The 15234-nt window shown below is 53.7% G+C and overlaps 1 protein-coding gene across 1 annotated transcript; it reads right to left on the minus strand.

The window, feature by feature from the left end:
- Nucleotides 1–12383: 12383 nt before the first annotated feature.
- On the minus strand, nucleotides 12384–13863 carry LOC125548234 (NAC domain-containing protein 58-like). Its single transcript, XM_048711893.2, has 3 exons — nucleotides 13633–13863; nucleotides 13079–13374; nucleotides 12384–12971 (listed from the first exon to the last, which is right to left on the minus strand). The coding sequence occupies exons 1-3, from the start codon at nucleotides 13808–13810 to the stop codon at nucleotides 12519–12521; spliced, it is 927 nt and encodes a 308-aa protein (XP_048567850.1). The 5' UTR covers nucleotides 13811–13863; the 3' UTR covers nucleotides 12384–12518.
- Between the last annotated feature and the right edge of the window lie 1371 nt (nucleotides 13864–15234).

Below are 15234 nucleotides of genomic sequence, written 5' to 3' on the forward strand. Positions count from 1 at the left end.
GACCTCCCCTAGTCGGCCCGAGACGGGGCCGGCTCCCTGCAGCCGGCTCGCTTCGCCCCTCGAAGGAGACGCCCCATTAAGGAGACAAGACGCGATAAGGCTACAGCGATCGCCCGCCGGACGGCGGCACTGTAGCCACGCTTACCTCGACGAAGCCCTCGTCATCAGGTTGAGGCTACAGTAACCAGCCACCGACAATACCCTTGGCAGTGGGGCCTGCCTGTTGCCAAGGAGTTGGCAGCCGGCGGGACCCACCAGCCGGCGGGCCCCAGCAGTCGGCGCAGAAGCCGGCGAGCGCAGTCACAGACGGCTGGGACCCGTGCCCAGTCGGATTACCATTGTACCCCCGGGGGGTAGGCCTATATAAACCCCTCGGGGCACCCATGCAAAGGGTTCGATCCTCAGCTAGTTTTAGACACCACACGAGGAGAAGAAGCAAGCTAGCCGTGCCCTTCTTCCTCCTCCCACCGAACAGCTCAAGGAGCATTGTGTAGCTACTTGTCCATCTAGTGATCATGCGGAGACCCTGCAGAGCAGCATTAGGGGTGTTATCTCCACGGAAAGCCCTGAAGCTGGGTAAGATCCGCCGGTGTCCATGTCTTCGCCTTATCCCGTTTCCAGGCACCGGCGACGTCTTACTGGCTCCCACAATGATAAGCCACCCGTTGGCATATGTCGCACCTACCACCCGACATTTGGCGCCCACCGTGGGGCCAGGTGCACCGTCGTCCGGAGACCTGTTCTGGACGGGAACCCTATTCCTCCCCCGCGAACGTAGCCAGCCCGGCACGCCCGATGGCGCTTGCCACGACGCACTACAAGGCGTCACCAATGCCTGCGCAGCGAGCAGCCTCGCTGATCTCCTTGACAAGACCCTCATCTCCGACGAGCTCGCCTCCGATGCGGGCACCGACCACCTCGCCAACCTCCTCGGCCAGCTCCATGTCTCCAGCGAGCCCGCTGTGGATCTGGAGTCGGTTGGCTCCACCGATCCGATGCCTGTCGACTCCGACACGGCCTCGTTCGACACCTTCCCCACCAACGTCGCGATCTACAACGACCCGCTTCCCCAAGCCGGTGGCTGCGACGCTGTCACCACCGAGGTGATGGTCATCGGCCACGATGGCGCTGCTGGCGAGAGCGCCCACGACGCCCCGCACGCGGCGGCCCACGACTTGTCCACCCCCCTCCCGGCTGATGCCGACGACAAAGCACTGGAGGCGCACCACCTCGCCCTCCTCGCAGAGGGCCGGAGGCTGGCTTCCGTGAGACGCCTCACTGAGGCCTACCAGCGCGAAGCTGACCGCGCTGCCTTCGGCACGCCGGCCCCGGGCGGGCCAAGCCGGGTCGGCATTGTCAAGCAACGCGACGCCGTCATCGCCGATACGCTGGGAGTCGACCGCCCAGTCTACGCCACTCCACTCAAGAACCTGCGCGCCGCCCAGGCGGCCGTAGACGAGCTGGACGGACTGGGGGCCGAAGAACTTCCCCACATGGCCTGACGCATCCAGCAGCCGCGCAGCGGCACGAAGCCGACATCGGCGCGGAAAGCCCTCCCCCGCGCCGAGATCACGGCGCGACGTCCCGGACGCCGACTGCGGGCAGAGACCGCGCGCGACGCGAGAAAGAGCCGACCGCCAACCGAAGTCAAACCTGAATCTCCATCGAGTGAGACGCGGACGGCCATCCCCGAGCCATGGAATGGCGGGGCAACCTGCCTCCGCCTCGACCCCGTGGAGAGAGATATCCCACCCCGCCGCCAGTGGTGCACCCGACTCTCAGCGGCCGACTAGGTCGCCGCGAAGGAGTCGGCGAGAACGACGCCCGCCATCGGATCGATCGCCTGGCGCGATCCCTGGCGCTGGAAGAAGAAGACGATGTCGGTCCTCCTTGCTTCGGCCCCCGCATCCGCGACGAGCCCTTCCCCAAAGGGTTCTCGCTCCCAAGAGACACGCCCAAGTACAACGGCTCCGTGAAGCCGGAAGATTGGTTGATCGACTACTCCACGGCGGTTAGCATAGCCAACGACAACCGGCGCATTGCCGTGAAGTACGTGCCCCTCATGCTGCAAGGCACGGCGCGGACCTGGCTTAACAGCCTCAAACCGCGCAGCATCAATAGCTGGCTAGATTTCACCGAAGCTTTCATCCGCAACTTCACCAACACCTACAAGCGGGCTCCCAAGCCCAGACAGCTCTCCTTGTGTGTACAAGGCCCCGCCGAGTCCACTCGCGACTACCTCACGCGTTGGGCCGAGCTCCGCAACTCTTGCGAAGGGGTGCACGAGGTGCAAGCCATAGAATACTTCACAGTCGGATGCCGTGAAGGCACCCTCCTCAAGCACAAGCTCCTCTGCGACGAGCCGACTACCCTCGACGAGCTTCTGGACATAGCGGACAAGTACGCCACCGCTGACTCCTCGATGAAGACCGAGCTTCGGGTAGACGCGTCCGGGAAAGTACTCAACCCGGCGCCCAAGACGCCGGCTGGGGATTCCGGCCGACGCCCACACTCAAACGACCACAAGCGCAAGGGCCCCGCGCCGCCTCTCGCCAGTCGGCAGGTGGCCACAGTTGAAGACGTGCCGCCTGAAGGGCGACCCGCGCCCAAGAAGCCCAAGGGCGGCAGGCCGGCTTGGCAGCCGGCCTTCTCCTACGAGCAAACTCTCGACGCCCCCTGCAAGTTCCACAGCGGCGCGAAGCCGTCCAACCACACAACCCGGAAGTGCCATTGGCTCACCCGAATCTCTAAAGGCGAGGGGCTCGCGCCGCCTCCACCTGCCGGCCCGCCGCCTCCGGCCCCGCCGCCTCCGGCCGCTCGGCCCGCAGTCGGAGCCATGCACGACGAATTCCCCGACGAGCAAGCAACCTACATCGTCTTTACAAGCCAGCCCGAAGACCGGCGCAGTAGACGCCGAGAGCACCAGGAAGTCAGCGTGGTCGCTGCCAACCCCGCTGGACACATGCATTGGTCAGAAAAGCCCATCAGCTGGAGCCGGGCCGACCATCCAGAGGTGATGCCGTCTCCCGGCTCTTATGCATTGGTCGTGGAAGCCACCCTCGCGACGGAAAGACGCGCTGCCCGCTTCTCCCGTGTGTTGATAGGCGGGAGCAGCATCAACATCCTGTACCGTGACACCCTGGAGAAGCTAAATGTCAAGACGAAGCAGCTCATGCCTACTCGGATAGTGTTTCATGGCATCGTACCCGGCCTGTCCTGCGCCCCCATTGGCAAGATCAAGATTGATGTACTTTTTGGGGACAAGGAGCATTTCCGCCGGGAAGCGATCTGGTTTGAAGTGGTGGACCTGGAGAGCCCTTACCAAGCATTGCTTGGCCGACCTGCCTTGGCCAAATTCATGGCAGTTCCCCACTATGCATACCTCAAGATGAAGATACCAAGCACCAAAGGCGTCATCACCGTAGCCGGCGATTACAAGAGGTCCTCTGAGTGCGCGGCAGCCAGCAGCCGGCTGGCCGAGTCCCTTGTGATTGCCGAAGAAAAGAAGATGATGGACCGAGTCGTGGCCATAGCCGGCAAGCAGTCGGCCGTGTCCCCCGACCCCAAGGAGCATGATGCTCAAGGATCTTTCCAGCCGGCCAAGGAGACGAAGAAGATACCTCTTGACCCAGAGCACCTAGAGAGGTTTGCTGTCATCGGGGCAAACCTGAACAGCAAATAGGAAGGCGAGCTCGCCGATTTCCTCCGTGAGAATCGGGACATCTTTGCATGGTCCCCCAAGGACATGCCGGGTGTTCCGAGGAAATTCGCCAAGCACAAACTACACGTCCGAGAAGACGCAAAGCCAGTCAAACAACCCCTTCGCCGACTGTCGGAGGAGAAACGCAGGATTGTAGGGGAGGAGATAGCCCGGCTTTTGGCAGCCGGCTTCATTATGGAAGTTTTCTTTCCAGAGTGGCTCGCCAACCCGGTCCTCGTGCTAAAGAAGAACAACAAGTGGCGCATGTGTATAGACTACACAAGCCTCAACAAGGCCTGCCCCAAAGATCCCTTTGCCCTGCCAAGGATTGACCAAGTGATAGACTCCATAGCCGGATGCGAGCTGTTGAGCTTCTTGGATGCTTACTCAGGATATCACCAGATAAAGCTGGATCCGGATGACCGCCTGAAGACCGCCTTCATCACGCCATTTGGAGCCTTCTGCTACCTGACTATGACATTCGGCTTGAGAAATGCCGGTGCCACTTTTCAGTGTTGCATGCAGAAGTGCCTGCTCAAGCAACTCGGCAGAAACGCTCACGTCTACGTGGACGACATCGTGGTGAAGACGGAGAAGCGCGGCACCTTGTTGGGAGACCTCAACGAAACGTTTGAGAACCTACGCCGGTTCCAAATCAAGCTCAACCCCGAGAAATGCGTGTTCGGAGTGCCAGCCGGCCAGCTCCTAGGCTTCCTGGTCTCCGAACGCGGCATCGAATGCAACCCGGTGAAGATCAAGGCCATCGAGAGAATGGCGATCCCCACCAAGCTTCGAGACATCCAAAAGTTCACCGGATGCTTGGCCTCCTTGAACCGCTTCATCAGCCGACTTTTGGAGAAGCCTGTATTTACAAGAAAGTGAGTGGGAGCTCCGTAGGATTTCTGATATTATATGTAAATGACATATTATTGATCGGAAATAATACTGAATTTCTGAATAGCATAAAAGGATACCTGAATACGAATTTTTCAATTGAAGACCTCGGTGAAGCTGCTTATATATTGGGCATCAAGATCTATAGAGATATATCAAGACGCTTAATTGGAATTTCACAAAGCACATACCTTGATAAAGTTTTGAAGAAGTTCAAAATGGATCAGGCAAAGAAATGGTTCTTGCCTGTATTACAAGGTGTGAAGTTGAGTCAGACTCAATGCCCGACCACTGCAGAATATAGAGACAAAATGAAAGGTGTTCCCTATGATTCAGCCATAGGCTCTATCATGTATGCAATGATATGTACCAGACCTGATGTGTGCCTTGCTATCAGTTTAGCAGGGAGGTACCAAAGTAATCTAGGAGTGGATCACTGGACATCGGTCAAGAATATCCTGAAATACCTGAAAAGGACTAAGGATATGTTTCTCGTACATGGAGATGACAAACAGCTTGTCATAAACGGTTACGTCGATGCAAGCTTTGAGACTGATCCGGATGACTCTAAGTCACAAACCGGATACGTGTTTTTATTAAATGGTGGAGCTGTTAGTTGGTGCAGTTCCAAGCAAAGTGTCGTGGCAGGATCTACGTGTGAAGCGGAATACATAGCTGCTTCGGAAGCAGCAACTGAAGGAGTCTGGATGAAGGAGTTCATATCCGATCTAGGTGTCATACCTAGTGCATCGGGTCCAATGAAAATCTTTTATGATAATACTGGTGCAATTGCCTTGGCAAAGGAATCCAGATTTCACAAGAGAACCAAGCACATCAAGATACGCTTCAATTCCATCCACGATCAAGTCAAGGAGGGATACATAGAGATTTGCAAGATGCATACGTATCTGAATGTTGCAGACCTGTTGACTAAGCATCTCTCACGAGCAAAACATGATCAGCACCAAGACTCCATGGGTTTTAGAATCATTACAATGTAATCTAGATTATTGACTCTAGTGCAACTGGGAGACTCAAGGAAATATTCCCTAGAGGCAATAATAAAGTTGTTATTTATATTTCCTTATATCATTATAAATGTTTATTATCCATGCTAGAATTGCATTAACAGCAAATTTAGTACATGTGTGAATACATACACAAACAGAGTGTCACTAGTTTGCCTCTACTTGACTAGCTCGTTGAATCAATGATGGCTGTGTTTCCTAACTGTCGGAGTAAATAGCCATGGGTAGCCTAGCCGGCTTCCCCTGGCCCTTCTGAAAAAATTACAAGCCCGTCCGGCTCTCAAGAATCCAAGACATGGAGCCGCCTTCCCCTTGCTGGCTGCCACCCAGGCCGGCTTTCGGAAGGCGGTCCGACTTTAGCCCTCATGAAGAAAGTCATGGGAGAGCCGACTTCGAGAAGCCGGCCGTGAGGAGGCCGACTCCGAGAAGCCGGCTCCCGCAAAGCGGTCGAGACCGTACCCTCAAAGTTTGCATCCACCTAGCGGCGATGAGACGGGGCATGGCTACAGTAAAGCCTGCCACCCCCGAATCCCGGAGCACGCCTGGCACAATGCGCCGTACGGAGTGGCCATGACCCGTCCGGCGCGGCACTGTTGCCATGTTGACCCTGATGTCATCCACGACGGGCTACCAGTATGGCCCGCGGGCGGTGGGCTCCTGCGGGCAGAGAGACGCCCGAAGGCGGCCAGACCTCCCCTAGTCGGCCCGAGACGGGGCCGGCTCCCTGCAGCCGGCTCGCTTCCCCCCTCGAAGGAGACGCCCCATTAAGGAGACAAGACGCGGTAAGGCTACAGCGATCGCCTGCCGGACGGCGGCACTGTAGCCACGCTTACCTCGACGAAGCCCTCGTCATCAGGTTGAGGCTACAGTAACCAGCCACCGACAAGACCCTTGGCAGTGGGGCCTGCCTGTTGCCAAGGAGTTGGCAGCCGGCGGGACCCACCAGCCGGCGGGCCCCAGCAGTCGGCGAAGAAGCCGGCGAGCGCAGTCACAGACGGCTGGGACCCGTGCCCAGTCGGATTACCATTGTACCCCCGAGGGGTAGGCCTATATAAACCCCCCGGGGCACCCATGCAAAGGGTTCGATCCTCAGCTAGTTTTAGACACCACACGAGGAGAAGAAGCAAGCTAGCCGTGCCCTTCTTCCTCCTCCCACCGAACAGCTCAAGGAGCATTGTGTAGCTACTTGTCCATCTAGTGATCATGCGGAGACCCCGCAGAGCAGCAGTAAGGGTGTTATCTCCACGGAGAGCCCCGAAGCTGGGTAAGATCCGCCGGCGTGCATGTCTTCGCCTTATCCCGTTTCCAGGCACCGGCGACGTCTTACTCGCTCCCACAATGATAAGCCACCCGTTGGCATATGTCGCACCTACCACCCGACACTAACCATAGACATGAGTTGTCAGTTGATTAACAGGATCACATCATTAGAGAATGATGTGATTGACTTGACCCATCCGTTAGCTTAGCACGATGATCGTTTAGTTTGTTGCTATTGCTTTCTCCATAACTTATACATGTTCCTATGACTATGAGATCATGCAACTCCCGAATACCAGAGGAACACTCTGTGTGCTACCAAACGTCACAACGTAATTGGGTGATTATAAAGGTGCTCTACAGGTGTCTCTGATGGTGTTTGTTGAGTTGGCATAGATCGAGATTAGGATTTGTCACTCCGATTGTCGGAGAGGTATCTCCGGGCCCTCTCGGTAATGTACATCACTATAAGCCTTGCAAGCAATGTAGCTAATGAGTTAGTTACGGGATGTAGCATTACAGAACAAGTAAATAGACTTGCCGGTAACGAGATTGAACTAGGTATTAAGATACCGACGATCAAATCTCGGGCAAGTAACATACCGATGACAAAGGGAACAACGTATATCGTTATGCGGATTGATCGATAAATATCTTCATAGAATATGTAGGAACCAATATGAGCATCCAGGTTCCGCTACTGGTTATTGAGCGGAGACGTGTCTCGGTCATGTCTACATAGTTCTCGAACCCATAGGGTCCGCACGCTTAACGTTCGGTGATGATCGGTATTATGAGTTTATGTGTTTTGATGTACCGAATGTAGTTCGGAGTCCCGGATGTGATCACAGACATGACGAGGAGTCTCGTAATGGTCGAGAAATAAATATTGATATATTGGACGGCTATATTCAGACACCGAAAGTGTTTCAGGTGATTTCGGAGAAAACCGGAGTACCGGAGGGTTACCGGAACCCCCCCAGGAGAACTAATGGGCCACATGGGCCTTAGTGGAGAGAGAGAGGGCCGGCTAGGGCAGGCCACACGCCCCTCCCCTTATGGTCCGAATTGGACTAGGGAAGGGGGGCGGCGCCCCCTTTCCTTCTCCCTCTCCTCCTTCCTTTCCCCCTCCTAGTAGGAGTAGGAAAGGGGAGTCCTACTCCTACTAGGAGGAGGACTCCTCCTCTCCTGGCGCGCTCCAAGGGCTGGCCGGCCTCCCTCTTACTCCTTTATATACAGGGGCAGGAGGGCACCCTAGAACACACAAGTTGATTGTTTCCAGTCGTGTGCGGTGCCCCCTCCACCATAATCCACCTCGGTCATATCGTAGCAGTGCTTAGGCAAAGCCCTATTCGGGTAACATCATCATCACCGTCATCACGCCGTCGTGCTGACGAAGCTCTCCCTCAACACTCTACTGGATCATGAGTTCATGGGATGTCACCGAGCTGAACGTGTGCAGATCGCGGAGGTGCCGTACCTTCCGTGCTAGGACCGGTCGATCGTGAAGACGTATGACTACATCAACCGCATTGTCATAACGCTTCCGCTTACGGTCTACGAGGGTACGTGGACAACACTCTTCCCTCTCGTTGCTATGCATCACCATGATCTTGCGTGTGCGTAGGACTTTTTTTTTGAAATTACTGCGTTCCCCAACAAATCCTACTAGGACTCCCCAGTCCAAGTAGGATTCCCGTCCTCTTTCCTATTCGGAGTAGGAGAGAAGGAAAGAGAGGGAGATGGAGAAGGAAGGAGGGCCGCGCCCCCACCCCTTGTCCAATTCGGTTTGGACTGGGGGGAGGCACTCACCAACTCTTGGCCCTTCTCCCCTCTCTCCACTAAAGCCCAATAAGGCCCATTACTTCTCCCGGTGAATTCTCGTAACTCCCCAGTACTCCGAAAAATACCCGAATCACACGGAACCTTTCCGATTTTCGAATATAGCCTTCCAATATATCGATCTTTACGTCTCGACCATTTTGAGACTCCTCGTCATTCTGTGATCTCATCCAGGACTCCGAGCAACCTTCGGTACACCAAATCACATGACTCGTAATACCAATCGTCATCGAACGTTAAGCGTGCGGACCCTACTGGTTCAAGAACTATGTAGACATGACCAAGACACATCTCCGGTCAATAACGAATAGCGGAACCTGGATGCTTATATTGGCTCCTACATATTCTACGAAGATCTTTATCGGTCAAACCGCATAACAACATACGTTGTTCCCTTTGTCATCGGTATGTTACTTGCCCGAGATTCGATCATCGGTATCATCATACCTAGTTCAATCTCGTTACCGGCAAGTCTCTTTACTCGTTCCGTAATGCAACATCCCGCAACTAACTCATTAGTCACATTGCTTGCAAGGCTTATAGTGATGTGCATTACCGAGAGGGCCCAAAGATACCTCTTCGACAATCGGAGTGACAAATCCTAATCTCGACATATGCCAACTCAACAAACACCATCGGAGAAACCTGTAGAGCATCTTTATAATCACCCAGTTACGTTGTGACGTTTGATAGCACACTAAGTGATCCTCCGGTATTCGGGAGTTGCATAATCTCATAGTCATAGAAACATGTATAAGTCATGAAGAAAGCAATAGCAATAAACTAAACGATCAGAGTGCTAAGCTAACGGATGGGTCTTGTCCATCACATCATTCTATAATGATGTGATCCCGTTCATCAAATGACAAAAAATGTCTATGGCTAGGAAACTTAACCATCTTTGATTAATGAGCTAGTCAAGTAGAGGCATACTAGGGACACTCTGTTTGTCTATGTATTCACACATGTATTAAGTTTCTGGTTAGTACAATTCTATCATGAATAATAAACATTTATCATGATATAAGGAAATATAAATAACAACTTTATTATTGCCTCTAGGGCATATTTCCTTCAGTCTCCCACTTGCACTAGAGTTAATAATCTAGTTCACATCGTCATGTGATTTAACACCAACAGTTCACATCTTTATGTGATTAGTTCACATATTCATGTGACAAATACCCAAAGGGTTTACTAGAGTCAATAATCTAGTTCACATCGCTATGTGATTAACACCCAAAGAGTGATCATGTTTTTCTTGTGAGAGAAGTTTAGTCTACGGGTCTGCAATATTCAGATCCGTATGTATTTTGAAAATTTCTGTGTCTACAATACTCTGCACGGAGCTACTCTAACTAATTGTTCCCACTTTCAATATGTATCTAGATGGATACTTCAAGTCATCTAGATCGGTGTCAAAAGCTTGCATCGATGTAACTCTTTACGAGGAACTCTTTTATCACCTCCACAACCGAGAAATATTTCCTTAGTCCTCTAAGGATAATTTTGACCGTTGTCCAGTGATCTACTGCTAGATCACTATTGTACTCCCTTGCCAAAATCATGCTAAGGTATACAATAGGACTGGTACACAGCATAGCATACTTTATAGAACCTATGACTGAGGCATAGGGAATGACTTTTAATTCTCTTTCTATTTTCTGCCATGGTCGGGTTTTGAGTCTTTACTCAACTTCACACCTTGCAACACAAACAAGAACTCCTTATTTGACTGTTCCATTTTGAACTACTTCAAAATCTTGTCAATGTATGTACTCATTGAAAAATCTTATCAAGCGTCTTGATCTATCTCTATAGATCTTGATGCTCAATGTGTAAGCAGCTTCACCGAGGTCTTTCTTTGAAAAACTCCTTTCAAACACTCCTTTATGCTTTCCAGAAAATTCTACATCATTTCTGATCAACAATATGTCACTCACATATACTTATCAGAAAGGCTGTAGTGCTCCCACTCACTTTCTTGTAAATACAGACTTCACCGCAAGTCTGTATAAAACTATATGCTTTGATAAAACTGTCAAAGTGCATATTCCAACTCCGAGAGGCTTGCACCAGTCCATAAATGGATTGCTGGAGCTTGCACACTTTGTTAGTACCTTTAGGATCGACAAAACCTTCTGGTTGCATCATATACAACTCTTCTTTAATAAATCCATTAAGGAACACAATTTTGACATCCATTTGCCAGATTTCATAAAGTGCGAGATGAGCTCGGAGGCGCACCAGCGGCAGCCCAACGCGGTGCTGATCCCGCAGGCGGGGCAGGGCCACGTCACGCTGATGCTACACCTCACCAAGGCGCTGCACAGCAAGGGCTTCCGCGCCAACTCCGAGTACAACCGCCGCCGACCGCATGCTCCACTCCTGCAGCCCGCGATCGCTCGGCGGCGGCGTAGGATTCCGCACGGTCTGTTGCCAGCGGACGGCCACAGAGATGACGTCACGCAGGACATCGCCGTGCTGTGTGTATCCACCACCAAGGACAACACCACACCGTTCAAGGAGCTTGTGGCCAGGCTCAACAACAACACGCTGGTGAGCTGACGGTGTCATGAGCCTTGCTAGCCTTGCCAGATATCTTTTTCATCTTCAACTGATCCATCTCCATAGCAGGTACTAAAGCAAACCTTGCCAGCCTGCCGTCGACGCCATCATGGCGTCAGACAGTGCCACCGTTCTGCACTCGACCATCCAGCCGCATTCGTCGACGATATCCAGCCGCACCATGCCGCCAAAACTCCTCGTCATTCACGTGGTAGATACAACACCGCACCACCTAGCCACCACCACACCATCGTCACTGCTGGAGCCACACGGAGCCCCACCACCCGCGGCATCTCTCCCCCCGATACGAGGTCCTCCCCACACGACGCCTCCATGGAGAATACGACGCGCAGGACGCCGCCGCCGCCCAATCCGGACTGGATTTTTGACTTTCGTCCGGGAGGGATTCGGGGTTGGATAGGACGGACCACGGCTTCGCCTCTAGGGAGGATAACGGCGTGGAGTGACGTCGCCGATGCCGGGCCGAACAAGCCAACCAAAGTTTCCTCTGGTCCCATCCTATACCACCAAACCTCCGTGTGATCCAGATCCGGCAATAACCATGAACCGAGACCTGCAGAGATGAAAGAGCCATGGGGCTCAGCCCACCAGGAAGGAGGACCGAGAAGAACCGAACATAGAACTCCAAACGCAGAATCCAAGGATCCGACGTGGCCAGCGACGACCACCACCACCCCACAGCGGCCGACGGATTTCAAAGACGGGATCCAGATGGATCTGATCTGGATCTGGAAGCACCCACGACCACCAGACAAATCCAACGCAGCCACCACTTCGCCACAAGCAGGCCACCGCCACCACGCCGCGTAGGACGCCGCAGGGGCCCGCCACGCCGCCGGATCCGCGCTCGCCCGGCGCACCTCCCGATCTCGTTGTCCCGCGCCAGCCGTGACGGAAGAGGTGAGGAGAAGCCCCGTCGCCGCCCTGCAAGCCAGGCTTCACCCGGCGGTGGTGCGGACGGCGGCGACGAGGGGAAGAAGCGGAGGAGGCCGAGAGGCGGGGCGGCTAGGGTTTCACAGCAAAGTGCAGTGATAGAGAATAAATGAAGTTGTTCTGCAAGTGTGGAGGAAATAAAATCGATCACAGTTGATATCCGCAAGAGTAGAAACACTCCCAATCGTGGCTACCGAATTAAGTACGCACACTGTCGAATGTAGATTACGTGCATGTGCATGCATATACCTCGTGCGCAAGGCAACACCTAACTAATCGTCCTCGAACATGGACAAGGACGTCGGCGGCGACAGCTGGTCGTCGTCGGTGTGGTGGCCCGCGCCTCCTCCCATGCAGTTGGCCCGCTTGCTGGGCTGGAGGAAATACACGTCGTCCATGGCATGGAAGGAGAGGTCCCTCTTGATGTTCTCCAGCACCGACGCCAGTTGCACCTCCGGCGCACTCTCGCGGCGCGCACCGTCATGGACGTGGCCCGCCGCCCCGCTGATGGTGCCGGCACCGTCGACCTGTCCGGATCCGCCGCTCATCAGGTACTGAAGGAGCTGGCCGTCGGTCCAGTCGTCGCCGAAGGCGCCGTGTGCGGCTCCGGTGGTACTATCAATTGCCTGAACCTCCGTGTGCCTCGGCGCTCCGGGGTTACCATCCATGTCCGGCGCGACGGCGACGCCCTTCTTGCGGACGCGGCACAGGACCCAGTCGTCCAGCTGCACCCAACATAGGTAATATGTAATTAAGTTGACCGACAACCTGTGTGTACGTACGTATATAATACTAGATTCATCGACGCACACGTGTGGGGTTTGGTACGTACCCTCATGGAGTCGTGGGGCTTGTGGCGGGTGGCGGCTCCGCCGTCGGCGTGGAGAAGGCGGTACTCGTGCATGACCCACTCAGTCTTGGTGCCCCGCGGGGAGCGCCCCTGATAGAAGACGAGCGCCTTCTTGACCCCGAGGCAGCGCGCGCCGCCGGCAGCCAGGATCGGCTTGTCGGTGCCGGTGGCCTTCCAGTACCCCGATCCCGCCGTGCGGTTGGGCCGCGCGCCGTTGGGGTACTTGCGGTCCCGCGGGCTGAAGAAGAACCACTCCCCCTCGCCGAACTGCGCCTTGTCTGCATGCACGCCAACCCAAAATTGTCAAACTTCCATCCATTCATCAGTATATTGATTCAGTGTTACTATAATCCTCTCTTGTTCCAGGATCGATGATGATACATAAAAAATGGGTACGTGTAGATAGCTGGTCGGCAGCTAACGGTATTTTTTTCTTGGAAGCTCGTGCATGGACGAGAGTCAAAGAGATAGAAACAAAACTTTGCATTGGCTGCATGGCGTGGCTACGTATGCAGTACGTATGCATGCATGCTCACCGGGCAGTTCCCACGGGTCGAACTTGTAGATGTCGACGTCGGCGATGATGGAGGTGACGGCGGAGGCGGCGGAGGCGACCTTCCTCTTGAGGTAGCACACGATGATCTCCTGGTCCGTGGGCTGGAACCGGAACCCCGGCGGCAGCTCGCACCCCCGGAACACAAAACCTTCTTCCATCACCGATCGATCGATCCGCGCTAGCTCGTGTAGCCGACGAAGAAGAAACGGCCTGATTTGGGAACGCTCCAAGAAGTCGGCTGGCGGATGGCCTATATATATACATGCACACGCGTAAGTTACTTAGGCTAAGTAACCGTACGTGCCTGTGTCGTCAGGGTAGCCAAGCAATGAGATTGTGCGAGAGCGACGTGCATGGCGATGGCTCTCGAGTCCTGGACGGCGACGCGCGTGGCGCAGACCGATCGATCGTGGACACACGGCTGGATTAGCCTCCCTGACGTCGGATGGCACGTCAAGCTTCCGGGTGATTACGCGTAACGTGACATCGCGTGAGCTTGACAGCCGCATATTGATACTCCCGAATGGGCCAAACCTCTTCAAGATTTACGCCCTTTTCAGCGTTCACATGTCAGTGCGAAGGCAGATTTTGTGTTTATGCGTGCATCGATGCTGCTCGATAGCCAGCTGCTGACTGATGTGGAACTACAGTTTTACTCAGGCTTAAAGAATGCTGTCACTTCGCTACAGCAAACGTACGTACGTACGGTTCTTCGTCAGCTTTCGTACCTACTGTACGTGCATAAGACAGAAAAATAATTACTGTGGATTTTTTCTTTTGACTTAAGAGCATCTCTAGCTGATCCCTTGAAACTGATTAGAGAAGTAAAAGTTCATTTTTGAAGGGTTAAACCGGACCTAAGCCGATCCCTTATTGGTATTAGAGGAGTAAAGTTAAAATTAAGCGCCGGTCCTTCCGACCCTTGATGCTCTCAAATGGTACAGTTAATTTTGTTTTCCAGTGAGGCACTGATATCTCATTTCGCATGAAATTGGCGAGCACTCTTGTTACACTAACATGAACATCTAAAAAAATAGAATTTTAAATTTTATTTCCTATTTATTTTTAATTTATTGTTTTCCAGAGAGCATATGCTCCATAGAGCCAAAACTCGTTGTCCCATGGACGGCAATTTTCAGGATAAATTTCAGCCTTCCTCCCCCTACTCGCAGTGAATCTTCACCGTTGTTGCCTCCGCGTCCACCCGCAGCCTTCGGCCCCACCTGCCCCACTCTGATCAACTTGCTGGTCTCCACCAGATCCCATGCCCAAACAAACCACCGAAGTTGCTTCGTTTGTTCCAAAATCAAGCCGACGGACGACAAAGATGATGTAGAGCACCAACTAAGGAGCTTTGTGGCGTCGTTATTTCGACAAGACTGGCAATCTTTATAGGCGACCAACAAGCTTTCTCATCAGCTAGGGAGGTCGATTTGAGGCCAGCTGTCTACCCTCACACCCCAAGCTTCGGATTCAGTTCAACATCGTCGGCTGGTGCTCTTCGTCTGCAAGGTGTTAGACGAATTGACGAGGTGCAATTTTTTTTAGATAATTTCATTTTGTTTAGCCATTTTTGCCAAAT

This window comes from Triticum urartu, chromosome 3A, assembly GCF_056163025.1.
Source record: "Triticum urartu cultivar PI428250 chromosome 3A, HENAU_Tu73, whole genome shotgun sequence".
Taxonomy (NCBI): Eukaryota; Viridiplantae; Streptophyta; class Magnoliopsida; order Poales; family Poaceae; genus Triticum; species Triticum urartu.